The sequence below is a fragment of the Harpia harpyja genome, chromosome Z, assembly GCF_026419915.1.
Source record: "Harpia harpyja isolate bHarHar1 chromosome Z, bHarHar1 primary haplotype, whole genome shotgun sequence".
NCBI classification, from domain to species: domain Eukaryota; kingdom Metazoa; phylum Chordata; class Aves; order Accipitriformes; family Accipitridae; genus Harpia; species Harpia harpyja.
The window spans coordinates 14,291,241-14,310,453 of NC_068969.1; the positions used below are offsets into that span (position 1 = coordinate 14,291,241).

General features: G+C 60.7%; 3 protein-coding genes across 5 annotated transcripts; 1 reads left to right on the forward strand and 2 right to left on the reverse strand.

Annotated features, from left to right (window-relative positions):
• Nucleotides 1-1,924: 1,924 nt before the first annotated feature.
• Nucleotides 1,925-6,442, reverse strand: KLHDC8B (kelch domain containing 8B). The gene is made up of 6 exons (XM_052777632.1): nt 6,380-6,442; nt 5,236-5,705; nt 4,209-4,373; nt 3,768-3,992; nt 3,417-3,518; nt 1,925-2,569 (listed from the first exon to the last, which is right to left on the reverse strand). Exons 2-6 carry the CDS (start codon nt 5,606-5,608, stop codon nt 2,373-2,375), a joined length of 1,062 nt encoding a protein of 353 aa, XP_052633592.1. The 5' UTR covers nt 5,609-5,705; nt 6,380-6,442; the 3' UTR covers nt 1,925-2,372.
• A 522-nt stretch (nt 6,443-6,964) lies between these two features.
• On the reverse strand, nt 6,965-13,877 carry LOC128136360 (uncharacterized). Its single transcript, XM_052775757.1, has 7 exons — nt 13,815-13,877; nt 12,849-12,974; nt 11,064-11,586; nt 10,609-10,994; nt 9,825-9,985; nt 9,270-9,402; nt 6,965-7,688 (listed from the first exon to the last, which is right to left on the reverse strand). The coding sequence occupies exons 1-7, from the start codon at nt 13,875-13,877 to the stop codon at nt 7,485-7,487; spliced, it is 1,596 nt and encodes a 531-aa protein (XP_052631717.1). The 3' UTR covers nt 6,965-7,484.
• On the forward strand, nt 11,497-16,504 carry CCDC71 (coiled-coil domain containing 71). 3 transcript variants are annotated; one of them, XM_052777646.1, is made up of 2 exons: nt 11,497-11,599; nt 14,149-16,504. In XM_052777646.1, exon 2 carries the CDS (start codon nt 14,210-14,212, stop codon nt 15,401-15,403), a length of 1,194 nt encoding a protein of 397 aa, XP_052633606.1. In that variant the 5' UTR covers nt 11,497-11,599; nt 14,149-14,209; the 3' UTR covers nt 15,404-16,504. The 3 variants fall into 3 exon arrangements, with proteins under 3 accessions (XP_052633606.1, XP_052633609.1, XP_052633608.1); XM_052777649.1 differs by having other exon boundaries at nt 11,557-11,578; XM_052777648.1 differs by lacking the exon at nt 11,497-11,599 and adding an exon at nt 12,342-14,048.
• Nucleotides 16,505-19,213: the final 2,709 nt, after the last annotated feature.

Below are 19,213 nucleotides of genomic sequence, written 5' to 3' on the forward strand. Positions count from 1 at the left end.
AAGGCTGGAGCCACATCATGCTCAGAGGAGGGGGTCCTTCTGTCCAGCCCCCCCAGCACAGCATGAGCCACTAACCTCCTCTGGCTGCTGGCACATTCCCCCCGCTGCCGAGGTACGGCTCAATCACTAATTCGGGGCTCCCTGTTGATGCTGGCTCTGGCACAGTGGTGGTTTCTATGGCAACTCCAGAGGTTGATGCAGGGATGGCTTCATCCGAGGTACCACCAGCCCAGGTATCCCACGATGTTCCTCCCAAAACACAGGCAAACAGCCATGCAGGACATAGGGATGGACCCCACGGTCACTGCGCTGGGTGGGCAGTGGAGGTGATGGGGCAACGACACTGAAAACATCTGGCGACTGTGTTATGGTTTAACCCCAGTTGACAGCTAAGCACCACACACCCACTCCCCCGGTGGGATGGGGGAGACAACTGAAAGAGCAAAAGTGAGAAAACTCGTGGGCTGAGATAAAGACAGTTTAACAGGTAAAGCAAAAGCCATGCACACAAGCAAAGCAAAACAAGGAATTCATTCACCACTTCCCATTGGCAGGCAGGTGTTCAGCCATCTCCAGAAAAGCAGGGCTCCATCACACATAATGGTTACTTGGGAAGACAAATGCCATCGCTCCCAACTTCCCCCCCTTCCTTCTTCTTCCCCCAGCTTTACATGCTGAGCATGACCCCATATGGTCTGGAATATCCCTTGGGTCAGTTGGGGTCAGCTGTCCTGGCTGCGTCCCCTCCCAACTCCTTGTGCACCCCCAGCCTACTTGCTGGTGGGGTGGGGTAAGAAGCAGAAAAGGCCTTGACTCTGGGTAAGCACTGCTCAGGAGTAACAAAAACATCTCTGTATTATCAACATTCTTTTCAGCACAAATCCAAAACATAGCCCCATACCAGCTGCTTTGAAGAAAATTAACTCTATCCCAGCCAAAACCAGCACAGAATGCTCTTTTCTAAATAATTTCCAACTTTCCCCATGCTGCGACGCCCCCGGCAGACAGCGCAGCCTGCCTCAGCAGTGTGCCGGATGCTGCCGCACTCTGCTGGGACTCATCTTCCCATCTCTCTGGCCCTGCTACCTATCCGAGCATCGCACTGGCTACCTTTTCCAAAAGGTCAGGCATCTGTGCTTGATATTTACCTGGACCTGCGAGATCTTTCTAATGTCATATCAGTGAAAGATCGAATCCCTCGTCTGCGTCTGCTACCGCCGCTCTCTGCTTTGGGCTGCGTGACTCTGCATGGAGCCAAGACCAATGAGGCTCAGGCAAGCCCACAGCACCAGGCAGTTGGGGGCTCATGCCCCCACCAGTCTCACTGTACACCCTTAAACATCACCCACAGACACCACCAGTAACAGAGCTTACCTTCCCTTCCCAGTGCTGGTAAGCGGGAAATGCGGTGTTCCCGCCTGGGAGAGCTGGACACAGCCAAATCCAGCTCTTCCAAGCACCAGCCACGCTCAATCCTTTGAGACAGGGCTGTGGTGCTGGATGGGGCCCATGAGCACCAGCATCACTAGGCATCTCATCTTATTTCTCAGCATCCTGACAGCCCTCACCATTCCCTGCCCTCTCTCGCACCCTGGCTCCCTCTGACAAAGCCGCTCTCCTGCTGCTGCCTTCACTCCCTGCAGCCCCTTTGCCCACAGGAGAGGCCAAGCAGGAGCAAGGCTGTGCCAAGGCAGGGCAGCCACTGCTCAGCTCTCCCTCTCCAAAAGGAGGGCCAGATCCCTACATCGCATTGCTCCGCTCACCCTGGCAGTGGGGAAAGGAGCAAGAGATGTCTCTGCCCCATAGCATGGGGTCGAGCCAGGAAAGGCTCACCAGGGTCTCCCTTGGGAGGGGGTTTCCCGACAGGCTGTGGCATGTCCCTGCCCGGAGCAGGATAACCAAGGACGACACGACTCCAGTGGGGTAAAATTCCATGTGTTTCATTTATTTGAGGTGCTAAGTCACCTCCTAGGCACTGAGCTACCGGGCATCTCTGTGCTACATGAGACATCGACTGGGTCTACGACGACACAGCACTCACTGCTACACACATGGCACGGACATGCCACAGCACGGACGGGGCCAGACAGGGCAGCGTGGCCAGTGACAGTCCTGCTGCCACCGCTCCCTCCGCGCCACTGGCCGCGGCCTTCCTGCCAGGCAGGATTTTGCCCCTGGCTCCATTGCCACAGCGGTGCAGGAGCCGACAGGGGTTTCCGAAGCATGGCAAGAAACTGCAGCTGCTCCGGCACCTGGCGTCACAGGACAGCAGCTCCCCGGAACCGGGTCACCCGCACGCATGGGTGCTTACACACCCTGTCCCCGTCTTCAGGCACTTGGTGCATGGCCGGGGCTGGGCCCCGGGGCCCCGCTCAGGGCACCTCGCGCAGGCACAGAGCCTCGACGGCGCCGCTGGGGCCCTGGGCCACCCCGCCGATGACGAAGAGCAAGCTGGGTGCCAGGCAGCTGGAGCAGGAGCAGCGGCCGGTAGGCATGGGGGGCAGCGGCTCCCACTTCTTCTGCGAGAGGCTGAACCCTTCCACTGAGTCCAGTGGACAGGACTGGTTCCCTGTGGAAGACAGAACGGCGTCAGACCCCCCGCAGCCCTCTCTGCACCCCAGGCTCTGCCTTTCACCCTTCACGTGCCTTTGATGCCCCAGCCTGAGCCCGCAGTGGTGGCCAGTCCCCAAGCCCTGGGCTGCGGGGGGGTCTGTGATCCCAGAGGCAATTAGCAGGGGCACAAGAGGATTAGCGGCATCCCCACAGGGAGGGCAGCTGGCACTGATGCCGGACTGCTGGCTCTGCCCCCATGCCGGCACACCACAGCCATCACTGGGGCAGAAGGGAGGGCAGCTCCAGCCATGGCAGGGCTCAGAAGCAACGCCACACCACAGGGACCCAGCCAGCGCCGCTCACCTTCCCCATCACCTCTTCCTGCCCTGCGGCAGGAGGTCCAGCTTGCTCCGGGCGATCTCGGTGGGGTCTGGCAGCCCTCGCTGCAGGGCTGGGGGTGCTGGCTGGCGCCAGGCTCCCCGGGCAGCCCCCCCCGCTGCATCCCCGCTGCTGAGTGACAGCGCTAACCTTTCCCCAGCTCTCTCGGGAGAGGGATGAGGCGCTGCAGCCCTGTGCGGCGGGGCTGAGCCGACGTGGGCTGTGAGCCCAGCACGCTGCACGTGAGCTGGGGAAGGCCTGGCCTGGGGCCGTGAAAGGGGCAAGCTGCTCAGTGGGGGCAGCCTGTGGGGCAGGGCAGTAGGGTCCCCCCAGCACTTGTGGGGCACAGGAGGGATGCAGCTGCAGACGGTGTTGCAGTAGCCCCATGGTTTTACACAGCCGACCTCCCCACTGCCACACAGGTCACTGATGTGCCACAAAGGACAGGGATGGGAACACAGCCACGTGCCTACGCCCAGCATTACCAAGGCCACCCACAGCCACCACTCTTCCTCCCAGGCAGCCGGCCACAAAGTCGGCTCTCTTCTCCCTCATGCGGATGGCACGGCTCGGCTTGCTCCACGCACCTGGGGGTGAAAGGGTATGAGCATCGCCTGCTGGGGCTCCTCTCCACACACCGAGGCCAGGACACCCCCGGGCAAATGGCTCCCAGGGCCAGGGAGCACAGGGCAGGACTCGCCATGGGTGCAAGGAGCTGATGCTCAGTGTCTGGATGAACCATGTCCCTCGGGCATGGACACCCCTCACCAAGACCCAGGGAGGCATCCTGGACCGACAGGGGACACTCCCACCCCACCTAGGGACATGGAGCTCACCCTGTGCAGGATCGAACATCTCCACGGTGTTGACGAAGTGGGGACGGGAATAGAAGTTGTGGGGCCCCGGCTGCTGCAGCCCCCCCAGGCTGAAGACAACACCATCGACCATGGCACAGGCAGCAAAGGCGCGGCGGCTGGGCACGCAGGGGTAGCGTGTCCAGCTCCTTGTCTCCAGGTCAAAGGCCTCAAAGGCGGTGACGGGCAGCTTGCCCTGCCGGCCCCCTGCACACAGACGAGACACTGCGGCTGCCAGTGCCCCGAGCCGGCACCATCGGTGGGCTCAGCAAGCAGGATGGGGCCTGCCGGCTGCAGTGCTGGGGTGGAAGGGCAGCACAGAGCCACCCTGGGGTGCACTACGTCACTCCCTGGTCCGGGGAGGAAGCGGAGGGAGAGGGCAGGGGCACAGGGGGATGCTCGGATCTCCCTGGTGGCACCTACCCAGGACGAAGATCTTGTTGCCCTGCAGGAAGGCGGAGGCCCCGTAGCAGGGGGTGGGCATAGAGGGCAGGGGCTGCCAGTGGTCCTTCGCTGGCTCGTAGACACGGACCAGTGCCTGGGGAGAGGTGTCCGCACCCATTCCCCCCAGCGCGTAGATGGCCCCATCTGCAAAAGAGGCTGCAGTGAGGCTGGGGGTCTGTGGGCAGTGCTGCAGGGCTGGGAGTCCCTGTGCCCTCCAGGGCAGGCAGCACAGGCGCTGCCGAGCCCCACGGCCAGCTGCTGCTCCAGGGTGGCCGGGGAATGGTGCGTGCAGCCAGGCCTAAGCCCAGCAATGCCCCGACCCCGCTGGGACCCTCTCACCCCCCACTCCACCCCATCCATCAGGCGCAGAGAGGAGCACAAGGCCATCGGCTCTAATTATTCTCGGCAGTACCATCTCCCTGGAGACACCATGGCAACACAGCCATGCTGCCAAATCCTGCTCCCGCTCCCGGCGCAGACAGCACCCCTGCCTGCTCCCACCGCTGCCCTGCCGTCCCCTCTGCCCTGCCCACCCTGCTGCAGCTTGGGGACATGCCATGGCATCCTCAGCCAGGGAGCAGACATGGGCACCATGTATGGGGACCAACCCTGGCTCCTGGCATGCGGGCCGCCTGGCTGTGCCAAGGCTTGGAGGCTGCTCAGCAAAGTTTGGGCAGGAATCACAATGTGTTCGGTGCACAGCACGCCAAGCTGGGCTGGAGCAGGGTGCTTGGCCACCCTGGCACAGCTCCCAGCCAGGGCAGCTGGGGAAGGCTCTTGTGCCCAGAGGGGCTCCCCATCGCCCAGCCCTGGGCTGCAACAGTGTTGCTGGGGCAAGAGTAGGACCCTGCCATCAAGTGGCAAGTTTGGCTACTGGGTGAAAGCCTCGTGCTGCATCCCAAGCGGCAGCAGGATTCAAATCCCACCTCAGCATCCCCAACCCCTGCATCCCCGCTTGTCTGGACAGTAGAGGTACCTGCAGCCGAGCACCATCCCCAGCCCTCACCTCTCTGCACGGCTGAGATACCCATAGAGGGCTGAGCCAGCGCCGCTTTCTTCTCCCACTTGCCCTCATCCACATGGTAGACCTCGACGGAGGCGAGGGGACTCTGCGCCACGTCCACGCCGCCCACCACCAGGATCTGCTTGCCCAGGGCGAGGGCAGCGGCACCGGCCCGTGGCGTGGGCAGCGGTGGAAGCGTGGTCCAGCGCTGGGTTGGGAGGTCGAGCACCTCGGCGGCGCCCAGGGCTCGCCCGCCGCCCCCGCAGCCACCCAGCACGAAGAGCTGCCCGTCGCGGTGCACGGCGCTGCAGTACACGCGCCGCGTGGGCATGGCGGGGAAGGCGGCCCACGCAAAGGCGCCCGCGCCCGCCGCCATGGGCCGGCTCAGCCGCCCCGGGGGTCCCCGGGCCCTGGCCCTGCCGTGCCACCCATCCGGCCCGGCTCAGCGCTGGCCCGGCTCTGCCCACTGCTTCCTGCAGGGAGAGCACCCAAGTCAGCGCCCAGGCACCCACTGCCCCCCCGGCCCCAGCGAGCCAGCTCCCCTCGGCGGTGCGACAGCCCCCTGCTCCCCAGGGCTCCCCACCTGCACCCACTGGGGCTCCCTGCCCTCCGGGCTCCCACTCCCCAGGGCTCCCCACTCGCACCCACTGGGGCTCCCGCACCCCGGGACTCCCTGCCCGCCCCCTCCGGGCTCCCACTCCCCGGTGCTCCTGCTCTCTGCCCGCGCCCACCGCGGCTCCCGCTCCCCGAGGTTCCCGCACCCCGGGCTCCTGCTCCCTGGGGCTCCCGGTACACAGCCTGCACCCACGGGGACTCCCACTCCCCGGGGCTCTCTGCCCGCACCCACCGGGGCTCCCGGTGCACGGCCCGTACCCCCCCGAGGCTCCCGCTCCCCGGGGCTGCCGCTGCACAGCCCGGACCCGCCGAAGCTCCTGCTCTCGGCGCGCAGCCCGCAACCACCGGACCGCTGTTCTCCGCGGCTCCCACTGCCCAGCCCGCACCCACCGGCGCTCCCCGGGCTCCCGCCCGCAGCCCCGCATCACCCCCCCCCCCCGGCCTCCCCGGACCGCCGCTCCGCCGGGCCCGGGCTCCCCGCCCGGCGCCGCCCCGCTACCGGGAGCGGGGCAGGGACCGCGGCCGCGCTCACCTCTCCGCCCGCTCCGCTGCTCTCCCCGCCGCTCCGCGCCGCCGCCCGCGCCGGGCCCGCCCGCTGCTGGCGGGGGCGGTGCCGTGCCCGCCCCGACCCCCCCCGCCGGGCCCCGCTCCCCTCCGCCCGGTCCTCCCGCCGGGCCCTCGGTACCGCCGGCCCGCCGTGCCCCTGCCCCGTTCACCCGGCCGGGACGGAGCCGCCGCAGGAAGAGGGGCTGGAGAGACCCCCTCGGCGGCAGCCGGCGGCAGGGCCCCCGACTCCGTGCTCCCTGGCTGCACGCTGCCGGTACCGCCCCGGCACCGGGCTCACGGAGTGGAAGAGCCACCGTCCTGCAGTGAAGAGGAGCCCCTTGCCCGTCACCACAACGGGACTGCCGGGGACAGAGTGTGAGCTCGGCCCCACTCTGAGCAAGACCTTGCCAGGGTCTCTCAACAGCATCAGGAAGGTGCACACGGGTGCCAAACCCTCTACTGTCACTTTTGTCCCTGCTTGGCTGAGCCCTGCAACTGAACACGCCGAGAAAAGCGCTTTCCACCCACCAGCACAGGCAGAGCCACAGGCAGGCAGGAAACTCACACCAGAAACAAGCTAAAAAGGTTTGCTTTAAAAACAGGCAGAAGTGACACAGCACCGCTAGCTCTGCCAAGGAGAACACCACGGCACAAATGACACTTGGGCACCTGCTCCGCACCAGCCACCGGTGTAGGAGTGGGAAGGGAGGCGTGAACACTGTGTGGCTGCTTACATTACTGCTGCGGCAGGAGGGCCCTGCCTGGCGAGCGGAGGGGCACCATGAGTCCCAGCCCTCACACAGGAGCAGGCAAAATGGGCAGTGCTGCCTGCAGAGGGGCTCCAGCCAGGCAGGCAGCTCCCCATAGCGCTGCCAAAGAAAGGAAGGCAGTTTTCTCCAGGGATCCTGTCACACAAGCTCCCAGGATGCTTGTGCACAGGCACGGAGGCTCCTGGTAGGACTGCAAAAGCATGTCACACATCGGAGAGAGGATAGCTTGAAGCAGGAGCCCGGCCCGGGACTTTGCCTGCATGCAACAGGAAGCAGGGGGTGTCCCAGTCCAGAGCCCCTCAGCCCTGCGAGGAAGCATCACTATCCATCCCACCGCTGGCTCGGGGTGTCCTTCTCCGTGCAGGCCAGGTAGCGGTCGTAGTTCTCCTCGCACCTCCTCACACAGCGCAGGAAATAGTCCTCGTCGGCAATGGCCTCCAGCAGGTCATTCTGCACCAAGCAAATGTCATACAGCTCCGAGGTGGGAGCACGCCTGGGGCTGCTGCTGCCCCGCTCCGAAAACACCTGAGGGGAGAGAGCAGCACACAGAAGCACTCGCACCCTCCGCCGGCAGCAGCGCCAGGGCTGTGCCCAGCATGAGTGCAGAGCCTGGCAGCAGCGCATGCACCCTGTGGTGCACCCTGCCCTCCTCCTCGGCCAGGCACCTTCACGCTGGCTGTGGGTCGGTGGCAGAGGGCAGGGACTTCCATCTCCACTCCAGCAACAGAAAGTGAAGTTTCTCCAGATTTCCCCTCCCTCCCAGAAAGCGCCTTTGGCTCTGAACCAGCTTGTCACACATGGGGCTGGGACTCCCCTAAGGAATAGGCCATGCCACGCAGCTGGAAGAAAATGGCTCTGTGGAGCAGCTGACCCCAGGAAAACCTCTGCCAACAGCTCTTCCTTTAGCTGCCACAGCCTGTCACACAGGAGGGACTTCACCTTCTGATCTTTACCATGGCTCTGCCTAAGGCCACCTGGCAATCTGTTTCCTTCCCAGCGCTGCTCTGTCACCATCACTGACACGGGGACAGCCCTGCAGAGCTGGTGACACAAGAGGAGGGGAAGCTGGCATCCAACCTCCTGATCCTGGCTGCAGGACAGCAAAGTCCCGGCAGTGGTGATAAGCCCTGCTGGCGAGATGCTCGGCTGCTGCCCAGACCCCAGCAAGGTCTGCTGCCATCATAACTTGATCCTATCTGTCTGATCTGGTGTGGGGGGAGCCCTGGGGCTGGCTGTACAGCTGCCCTGAGACAAGCGGAGCACCCTGACTGACCAGCCATGCCCGCTACAGATGGCGAAAGGAGGAACTCCTTGACCAGGGAAACGGCCTGGGGCTGAACTGCAGCAAGTGGAGCTGCATGAGCCATGCTCTGGCTCCTGCAGAGATCTGCTGTGTGCAGGGGCCTCGGGCTCTCAGCAGAGCCGTCCGCAGCAACTCCCCTGAATCAGGTACAGCACAGACCAAAGCCTGTTCCTGACAGGTCTGCTCCAGGCAGCAACAACTGCCACCAGCTACAAATCCACGAGCATCCCATCCCTCGCCACTCCCCAGCTGCCTGGGAAATGCTGCCAACCATTTCCCTCCCCCGAGCTGTCTCCTCCTGGGTGGAAACAGGCAGGGGTTCAGGCTTGCCTGTGTATCTGCAGCTCTTGTTCGAGGATGGACAGTTGTCCAACTGCCAGGCACATTTCTGTCTGCATAAACATTCCCTTTTTCCAAGCATGCTCTGCCACAAACATTGCCCTTTTGATTCAGTGCCACAGATGGGCCACGGCCGCATGCTGAAGCTGGCCGGCCTGCCACCATTGCCGCTGTTGCCGGGAGCAGGGCTGACTCACCCCAGCGGAGCAGAGGCACTCAGCAGTGAGAGCAGGCAGCCAGCACCTGCTGTTCTCTGCTCATGGCCGATCTCACCCTCCCTGTTGGCAGCCCTAAGCATCGCTGCCACCGACAGTGGTGGCGTGGGGTGCAGTGACACCGGGGCTGCACCTTGATCCCCCTTTTGCAGGCTGTTGCTCATGCAAAGGGGACAAAACGTGCCTGACCTCACCGGGGACACCCCCCAGCGCAGGCAGCTGGTGCCGAAGGGGCCTTCAGCCGCCTACCTGGGGATGAACAATGGTGTCCTCATCGTCCAGCCGGATGTTGTCATCAATGAAGATGTGGTGAATGCTGGGATCGTGGGGGTCAATCCACAGGGGCTTCCCACCCCGGGAAGAGAACTGATTTCTGGCCCACCTGAAATAGCAAGCATGACAAGGAGCAATCAGGGGAGGGAGAGGGTGACAGCTCTCAGGTAAAGGCAGGCCAGGCTGCACTGAGGGCTCAGGGCAACAACATCTGAGCCAGGGAAGCGGGATGGAGACCATCCTGTCCCTCTGCCCGCTGCTGCCTCCTGGGAAAGAGGCATTTTGTAGCAAGATGACAAATCAGGGGGTGTTTGGAGAAAAGCAAGAGGTACATCAGGAGATGGGGACCTCAGGAAAAATGCAAGAGCCCCACCAGGCTGCCCACAGGCAAAACTGGGAACACATAAGTGATAGGGTCCCCAGCAACGTAAAGACCTCAAAACTAGGAGCTATCCCAGACTGGCAGAAGCTCAGAGAATCACAGGAGAGAAGAAAATGCCCCATCCACTTCCTCAGTGCCCTGTTTCTCACCAGTCAAAGTGGTCTTGGAAGCCTCCAATTCCCTCAAAGGAGCTGAAGTAGTCATAAAGCTTTCTTCCATCTTCCCGGGTGGCCAGCCGCTCTGCTCCCCTTGTCAGCACCACCTCTCGCTTGCTGCAGCGTATCTGGCCAGGGTTGAGGTCCACAGGGAGCTGCAGGACGGCAGAAACCAGGAGAGGAAAGGTTTCCAAAGCAGACAGGTTGTTTCGTGCATTAGCAGAGACACCAAGCAGCAGCGTGGAGACTCCCCACCACTGCAGGGTGGGAGGATGGTGCTGGGGAGAAGACAAGAGGAGGAATGGAACCCCCCCCAACCAAAAATCATCCCCTCCCCAGGGACGGAAAGGAATGACCTCCTAGCTGCATGCTGCCCCCGTTTTAACTTCTGTTCCCCATCAACGCTCTGAGGAACAACTGAAGCAGCTTCTGAAGCTCGTTCCCAGCTTTCCTGCCTGGTGTGCTGCCGGGGGGAGAGCATGGTTGCGATCAGCTCTGAGCCAGGGAGACCTGCTCTGCTGCGGTGGCCCCTCTCTGGGAGAGGGAATGCTCTGTCTGACCCGGGATACCCCAAGAGGAGACCTTTCCCACGCAGGACCCACAGGCACACGTGCTCCCCCCCGGCTAACAGCTTCATCCCAAGAGGCTGGCTGCGTTTCCTCTCCGCTTTGGAAAGCAGGCCAGCTAAGCGGCTCGAGAGCAGCCTGGCGCAGGGAGCTCTGTGCAGGCCATCCGGCTGCCCTTCTCCAGCATGCCGGGCCCCGGGGGTGCCACTCACCGCCACGTCCCGCAGGGTGGGGAACTGGGGGTGCTGCCCGGCCAGGGCGCAGCTGACGGCCCGGAGGGCTCGGGGCAGGTCTGTGCCGAAGGTCCTGAAGACGACGGAGAACGTCCTCCCTTCCCGGTACAGGGTGTCCAGGAGGCGGAAGAAGGCGGGCAGGATCAGGTGGTAGCGCTTGCTGGGTTCCCCCTGCACCGAGAAGACGTCGTGCGGCCGGCCCGGCCACTCCAGCAGCTGCAGGTGGCGGGCGTGGAGGCCGCCGAAGCACCGGCCCGGGCCCGCCTCGGTGAAGGCCGGGTCCCGGCCGTGGCGGCTGTAGTAGCTGAGGGCTCCGGGGCAGGGGGGGCCCAGGGAGGGGCGGTCGCTCGCCCACTGCCACTCGCCTGCAAGAGAGGAGGGTGCTCAGCCGCCGCCGCCGCCGCCGCCCGGCCCCCGCAGGCCCCGGCGCTCACCGGCGGCCCCGGCGCGGCCCCAGGTGACGGTGCTGAGGAAGGTGTTGAGCGCCGCCCGCGGGCCCTGCCCCGACACCGCGTCCGCCGCCACCACCGTGTTGTTCAGGTCCACGTGTAGCACCAGCCGCCGCCGCCGACCGGCCCCGCCGCTCATCGCCCCGGAACCGGCCCCGCCACCGGAACCAGCCCCGGCCGCGCCGCCGTTACCTGGAAACGGCGCCGCTTCCGCCCGCGCCGCTTCCGCCGGCCGGCGCCCCCTGCCGGCCCGGGGCTGCGCCGCGGGGCACCGCCCGCCACCGGCGGCCCGACCGCCGTTGCCAAGGACACGGCGAAGGCGACGGGGGGCGTGGCCGGGGGCGTGGCCGGGGCGCCGCGGGTGGGGGGCGTGGCCGAACCCGCTCCGTGGCTGTGGGCGTGGTCCCGGCCGGCGGAAGGGAGCCGGAAGCGGAAGTAGGCGGTGCTTCCGGCGCTCCGCGGGCGGCCATGTTGGATCGGCGGTCGCAGCGCAGCGGCGGGTGCGGGTCTAGCGGCGGCCGGTAGGTTGGGGCCGGCGGTGCCCGGGCCCCGCGCTCCCGGGCGAGGGCGCTGCCGAGCCTCCCGGTGGGGTGGCCCCCGGGCGCTGGAGGCAGAGCCGCGGCGCTGAGGGCCCCGCCCCGGCCCCCGCCCCGGCCCCCGCCCTCTCCCCCCCTCCCCCCCAGCCCCGGGCCCGGGAGCCGGCGAGGGCCGAACGGGGGGGGGCCGCACCCGCTGTCTGCACCAATCACCTCCCCGCAGCCCCGTAGGGAGGGCACCGGCCAGGGCTCCCGCCGGTCCCTCCTTACCGGGCGGGCCGAGCCTGGGGGCGGGGCTGCGAGGGGAGCGAGGGACGGGCGCTCGGGAAGGGGCATCGCCTCCACCGAGGGGTGGGCCAGGAGGAGAGGCCGAGCCGGGGGGGGCTGCCCGCCCCGGCGGCCCGCGCCGAGCCCTTCTTGGGTCTCCGCGGCAGCCTCCGTCTGCACAGGCCGCCCCAGCCCCGCGTCTCGGCCCTGCCAGCAGCCGGCTTGCTTCTCCGGTGCGCCGGGAGAAGCACTGCAGAGTGCTTCCCTCGAGCTCCGCGCCCGGACAGCCGGGCCTCCAGACCGGCGCTGGCATCGCTCGAGCGAGCGTTGCATGAGGGTCCTGCCAGCGCCATGCTTGCATCCGTGCCAGGAGCGCTGCGGGCCGCTGGCCCCGTGGCTCTTCAGCCAGGGCACGTCCCCTGGTAGGGCGTCAAGTGAGGGAACTTGCTGTTGGGTGGACAGGCTGGGGGGGGTCCCTGCTTGTGGCCGGCTTTCGCTCCTACAACTTGCACTGCGCTGCACAAGACTGAGCGGATCGATGTTGAGATGTCCTGTCCCCGATGAGATGTCACAGCCTCTCCAACACCAGAATACCCCCTAAGGTGTCCTAGCAGTTCCTGGGCTTGCTGCAGCCTGAAGATGATCCATCTCGCAGCCTGTTGAGCACATGTTGTTCCTTGTGCTTCTCCATTGGTTTCTCTCTACCAGATCAGGATGAGGCTTTACATCCTTGCTGGCTTTGCTGTGCCTGCTGCTGCTTGTTCACTATGGAGGTGTCAAATCTCACCGCTGGCCAATGACGCCAGCTGTGGCTCTGTTGGAGCACTTCCCTGCCTGCCTCTCCTCCTCCGTGGGAGATCCCCCGCCTGTCGCAGAACAACTGCATTATCCTCCTCCAAATCCCTCTTCTGCTGTGACGTCTGCAGAACACTTGACTGAGATTAGTCTGTCATGTGGAGGCTCTTACCCCCCCGCTGACCTGTGCTTCCCTTTCTGTGGCTGCTTTTGGCTTGTGTCTCTTCCCTGCTTGTGCAGCCGGCGGCGGCCCGGGCCTGGCACTCCCAGGCTCTGGGGTTGTGGTGAAACTGGAGTTCTGGGAGGAACATCGGACAGGAATAGTTCCGTGCTCTGTCTGCTCAAGCGCTAACTTTTCCATCACAGCTTTCTTGCCTGCACACTGCTCTCTCTAATAGTATCTCTGACACCTTCCACATTTCCCTGAAAAGGACTTTTTGCTGAATCCTCATTATTTTGAGAGGTATCAACGAAGCTAAAGATTTTGTGACTTCTTGCCACAGTGTCCAGCTGCGGAGCTGGCAAGGCCGCCAGCTCAGCATGAGAGGATTGGGGTTCGCCCAGGTGTATCAAAAAGTCCCGCCTGGACTGCTCTTCAGTGCCTGTTTTTTATTTAAAGCAATAATTAGTGCTTTTGTCCCAGGCAGACAGCTGTGTAGTGCCCTGAGCACGATCCCAGTGTTGCCCTCAGGTCACTGTACACTTGGCCCTGGTGATGTGTGTTTCCTTCATGCCGCCCTGCTTGAATTTCCTGTTTCCTCCTCACTTGGCAGCGAGTGCCCTTGGATCAACACCAGTTTGCTGTGACAGCAAGTTGCAGACCATTGTTCAAACAAGGGAGCAGCGAGGAGTGGTATTGCCTTGCTACAGCGTTCAGCATCAATGAAGCACAACTGAAATAGCCTCCAGCTCTGCTGTCAGGTCTTCAGGAGGGTGCTGCAGCTTTGGCAGGGACTCAGAATCAATTTTTGAGCAGAATCAATTAGGAAGCTGGAAAATTGAACATGATGCTGGGATAGATTTGAGGTCCTCAGGCTGCTTAGTGTTGAGATGGCTCAATCATGCTGTTTTCAGTGCGTGCGCAGGGAGCAGGTTCAATGAAGGGCTGCTTTACCAAAGGAAAGTGAGATCTGGTTACCCAAAGCTGGGGCGTGTAGGACTCAAACTGGAAATGAGCTGCAGATTTTAACGATGAAACCATTGGAACCCTTCATCTTCGGATGGGTTGGATGGGATTGACTGAAATCTTTGTTTAGGTTTGAGGATATTTCTGCAAGAGATGTTTTAGTTTTACTTCAGAGATAAATCAGTGACGGGATTTTCTTGATGATGCTTCTAACATCGGTTATGCCCAGAATCTGATCTGATGTTTGTGAGTAGCTATGCCTGGGTTTAATGGCTTCAAGTCCCTGCTTAAAAATGTGAGATGATTTCAGTTGCTGTAAGCTAACCATCTTCTCTCTCCTTTTGAGGTGTCAAGGGTTGTTTTTCCAGTAATTTGGACCTTCCTGAAGCACCCGCTTGCCTAATGCCATGAATATTGCAGCGAACAATGTGGAAGAAAAAGCTGTCCATTCCTGGTCAAGAATTTCCTCTGCAGGACAGAAAGTGCTGGAGGAAGCCCTACGAGTCTTCAACCCGATGTCCAAGGACCTTTCGGACACAGAGACCCAGCTGGTGGCCTTCATTCAGGGCCTGAAGGAGGAGGGCTATCAGCCCACAGTTCTGAGGAGTAAGGATGTGTACGGGTACAGCTCGTGCACGGCAGACACACCTAGTCAAACTAAAGAGACCACCCTGCACAACTGCGCCAATGCCGCCGAGCCCACTAAGACTCCGGCTAGAAACACCGCAGCCATGGCAAAGGTGTCTGCTTCGCCCACCAGTGTTTCGGTGAACTCTTCGAAAGTGTCCACTCAGCCTGTCTCTAAAGGGGATTCCACAAATCTCCTCTTGAGCTCCTTGAAGCAAACAAGATCCGGCACGTCCAAGGCCGCAGCAGTGGGCTTCCCTACAAGCATGTATCCTGACGTGTATCCAGCCATGAGACTGTCAGTAGTTCTGGAAGCTCTGGTGCCACTGAAAACTACCGTGCCCTGTTTGGAGTCCAAGTACACACAAGGGCGTCTTGGGATCTCACCCTCGGACCTTAAACTCCTCAAGGCTTCGAGTACACCGAGGCAGTTTTCTTCAGGCAAGACCACTAAAATAACAGAAGGTAAGGGCTACAAGCGTTTGATTAAGAAAGCCCCGGATTCTGCCACCCTTGCTTTAAATCTTCTGAAGGGACCAAAGGGTGGAGTGCTGCAGGAGAGCAATGCTTGCAAAGCCTCGGGAGTCCTCAATGGGAGAGTCACAGGCAGCTCATCCCAGGGCTGCACCACAGCAGCACAGTCCAAGACCCTGAAAATCAAAGATAAGGAAGCTCTGGTGGGGAAAACAGAGTGGAAGGACAGCAGCACTTACCGTGAGAGCGTTGGGCAGAAGAAGAGAAGAGCTACGGAGTCAAGAGAAGCACCGCAGAGGAAGAAAGCAAATACCATTCCTATCCAAAATAAATCTCGACGAGCTCAGAGCACTTTGAACCTGCTGAAATTCCGGGCCATCAAGGTGGGCGACTCTTCCTCTGACGATGAAGTGAGGAGGAGAGCACAGAAGATTCTTAGGGTCAATCTGTCCCCCGTGATCCGAATTCAGCCCTTGTCCCACTCTCACAGCGTCCCCTGAGTTTCTTCACTTTGTCACTTATTTTGTAAGTAAGTAAATACGAGCCTGGCACCAGAGCATGGGGAAGTTTAAGAGCAACTCTGGATCTCTGGTGCCTGGTGACGGTATGTCGACTAACCTGCAGACGGAGCAGCCTGCTCTCGTGCTGTTTCTGCCTGTCTACCACTGCTATGGAGAACTGACTGCAGAAATACAAAAACCTGTTCGGGAACATGGGGTGATGACTCTCGCCCATGGCGAGCCGAGCAGGCTGGAGGGCTTGCTTCCCACGGGCGCTCTTCTGAACGTGGCAGGCTGCGCTCTCATGCAGGGGGAGAACACGGGACTTTCTCATGACATTGATGCACTGTGATATTGCTGTTTTTCAAGCTGTACATTTACTGGTTTTATTTTGATCAAATTTTATAACTTTATTATCTATATATCTATATATCCATATATGTGCATATGGCCCGGGAACTGTGGGAAGGTGCTCTTCCTCCATCCCTCTGGGATTGGGTTCAATAGCTTTTGTTCCCCCTCCCCTTCAGCCAGTCTTTTGTTGAAAGGTGCCAGGATTTCTTTGTGATTCAGTGTTGTGACAGTCTGTTCTGGCCTCTCTTGAGCAGCTCAGAGGCAGGCAGAGTTATCGCCACTTGTTTGTCTCCAGAAATGCCAAGCAATGTGGAGAATTACCAGCTGATAGTTGACTACAGTTTTAATCATACTTTTGGTATTACCTCTGCGTAAGAGTGGGGGAGTGTTACGGGGCTGCTGACGTCTCTAGGTGCCTCCTCCATTCTATGGTAGCAGAAGCTCTGAATACATGGTAGGGGTTTGCTTCCAAAGAGCGATTCCTCCTCAGCACTCAGTGTTGCTCTGCTCTCCTGTACCCCAGCTGCTGACGTAAAGCATGAACTGTGACTATTAGAGCTGAAGGGTTGGAGTTGTTAACAGGAATTGCGTAAAGTGTTCTGTCCACCACGTAACTGCTTTGCTGTTGCTGGATGTTTCAGGAGCAGGTTCTAGCTGCCAGTAGAGAAGACACAGGCTGTGTTTGAATGTATTAGAATACATCCTGCCGGTCCCAGAGCTCAGTGGGGTATTTGAGCCTGAATTAAAGCAGAAAAGCAAAAGAGTTGAGAGGATATATGCCAGCACTTAGAGAGTTTCTTTCTGTCAGTTTGTGAGGGTGAAGCAGTAGGAGGCGAGATCAGCACTGTGTTGTGATGGGTGACAGCTTTGCTGTGCCGTCTGGGATGTTGCGAGAAGGTGTGTGGCAGGTGTGAAAGCTCCCGGAGCGCAGGCTCTGCCCGTCCCCAGGAGGCACTGCGGAACCGCAGACGGCTGCGTTAGCCTTCCTGCGCCGGGGGCATGCTGTCGGATGCCAACGCAGACTGTGCGCTGATGGAGGTCGTGTCTGCTCTCCTCAGGGAGGGATCTGCAAGCTCTGGGAGAAACCGTGCTGGAGCGGTAGGTGCTGCCACTGTCACCTCGGAGGGGTGGTCTCTGATGAGACGATCTGCGTTGGGATACTGCAAAAACAGAAGCTGGCAGCTTGGGGAGAGGAAGCAGCGTTGCGCCTGGCACGGGCCTGGCTCTGTACACTACTGTACGTTCAGATCTCTGCAGCAGTGGGCCAGTAATCCACTCATTCTCTCACCAGCTCAAAATACCAGTTGTCTGACCTAGTAATCTCTGTGGGCATTGGCTGAAGGGATGAGCTCCCCTGGGAAGCCCCAGCTCCTTACGTTTCTCCCCTTCCCTAGCACCTGGCTGGATTTCAGCGCTTTGTAAAAGGGGTCGGTGTCTGATCCTCAGCTCAGAGAGGAAGACCATGCCACGGAGAGGAGAGAGGAGGTTCGTGAGGGAGTGAGAGTGCAGGGAAGCTGGGTGTCCCGAGGCACAGCTGGGGTTTGCACCCCTCACCCGGGTAGAGCAGGGTGGAGGTTCTCCCTCAGGAGATGATTGCAGGCTCTGAATCACACACTCGAGTTCTGTGTGGTTTTACTACGTGTATCTGAGTTGCTGTCAGAGATCATAACTTGCAGTGTTGGAGACTGACCTGTGAATGCCGCTGGTTGGCTGCAGAGGAGGAGGAAATATTTTCTTCTGCTTCTGTGTTTTAAAATGCCCTGGCAGAGAGTTCCCTGTCCTGACATGATGCTGGATGAACAGGGACCCTCCATCACTGTTAACCAGCCAAAAATTGCTTTGTCCCTTTTGTTCCCACTCCTTCAGACCTTTCTCATTCCCACGCTCTCAAATGCCAGGTCTTGAAGTCTTGCACCGGAGTTTCTCTTTTTGGCTGTTTCCCGAGGAGGGCTCTGAACTCCTGCCTGCGGTATCACTGTCTGACAGGCTGCTCAGCAGCTTCCCCTGTTCCCAGTCCCTTATAAGGGCAGCGAGAGCTTTCTCTGGAGCCTCTTCATGCGGCACAGGCATCCCAGCTGAGCGCCTGGCCTCCGGTGGGAAAAACAACCGTGCATCAACAAGGCTGAATTTGGGTTGAGGTTGCTTCTCCTCCAGCCTGAGCAGGAAGCTGAGCACCTGAGGCCAGCTTACCAGGCCACATCCCTCCTCTTCGTTGTGTTTCTTCCCCCAGCTGCACTGCTGCCTGCCTCCCCACTCCTCTCCATCACCTCTTGTCTTTCACAGCTTGGGTCTTTGCCAGTCAAGGACTTGGCTTGTACTGTTGCTTAACACATTCAGCAAAACATACTGCCTTAGCGCTGCCACGCCTTTCCCGGCACCAAGCTGAATTCTGCAAATGCTTCGTAGCAACGCCTCGCCCGGTGTCCCTCCCAGGCTGCCAGCAAGAGGTCTTCTCCACAGGAAGAGATGAGCATTAGAAACACCTCTGTGTCACTGAGGCTCCTGCCAGGGAAGCGAGCACCCCATCGCTCTGTCTCAGGGACTTGGCTGTCAGTCCAGTCTCTGTCAGCTCTTCTGCACATCTCTAACAGACTGGAGGGCCCCTGAGCTACTGGGCAGTGCTGGAGCTCGATTGTCTGCCCTCCTGATGTCTCCTCTTCCCCCTCGCAGGTGATTTGGGAACTCAGCTGGAAGGATTGCAGCTTGTTATTCACAGAGGGGCTTTATAGCACCTGGTGCTAATGTGAGCAACTGCTGCCTGTCATCCAGTGCTGGCAGGCAGGGTGCCTGCAGCCTGTTAGTGGTTGGCTCTGCCATCCTTCATCTCATGGCCGGCTGTGGGTGTTCCTGGCGTCTTGGGCCTCTGATACTGATGTGCAGGAGGCTGCAGAAGGGGCTGTGCTGTGGACGCTGCTGTCTGGTGTTTAGGGAAGACAAAGGGTTTGATCAAACCAGGCCAGCCTAAAACTTGATCTAACCAGAGATCTTCCTTCACAGGTCCCTTCCACCCCATGTTATTCTGTGACAGCAGAGTAACGCTTGCCTTCCAGGGATCTGCGCAGCAGTAACTGGCAAGGCACATAGAAATGCGTTGCCTGGAGTGCTGTGGTCTCTGCTGAGCGTGCTGTATGCAGGTTGTTCAGACCTGTTTCTGTATTAGTCACTTTGAATCCAAGTGCCTAACCTGGCTTGTGCTGTTCCTGGGCACCGTGACAGCTGAGAGCTTTGGAGACTCTCTTAGGAATGCTTTTACCACATGGATTTGTGCCACTGTCACTTCTAGAAATGATTCAGCCAGCGGTCAAAGGGCTGTTCTTCCAACTGATTTTGTGGAAATCATTTCTCCTTTTATTCAGCTGCCAAGAACTAGAGTTTATGCTTCGCCTCCACCAGACAAGGTCCTTGAGCTTCCTGCGTGCTTCAGATGTCCGTCAGCGAGGTCTGTGGGGAGAGCAG

Bases quoted from the DNA above. Each gene is read 5' to 3' on its own strand.
- CCDC71 (XM_052777646.1), top strand. From the start codon at position 14,210: ATGAATATTGCAGCGAACAATGTGGAAGAAAAAGCTGTCCATTCCTGG.
- LOC128136360 (XM_052775757.1), bottom strand. From the start codon at position 13,877: ATGGTTTCATCGTTAAAATCTGCAGCTCATTTCCAGTTTGAGTCCTAC. The intron at 11,587-12,848 runs GTAAGAGCCTCC...GGCCGCCGCTAG, and splicing joins AAGCACAGGTCAGCGGGGGG to ACCCGCACCCGCCGCTGCGC. The intron at 9,403-9,824 runs GTGAGAAACAGG...TTGCTATTTCAG, and splicing joins TTCCAAGACCACTTTGACTG to GTGGGCCAGAAATCAGTTCT.
- KLHDC8B (XM_052777632.1), bottom strand. From the start codon at position 5,608: ATGGCGGCGGGCGCGGGCGCCTTTGCGTGGGCCGCCTTCCCCGCCATG. The intron at 3,993-4,208 runs GTAGGTGCCACC...GTCTGTGTGCAG, and splicing joins CAACAAGATCTTCGTCCTGG to GGGGCCGGCAGGGCAAGCTG. The intron at 3,519-3,767 runs GTGAGCTCCATG...TTTCACCCCCAG, and splicing joins GATGTTCGATCCTGCACAGG to GTGCGTGGAGCAAGCCGAGC.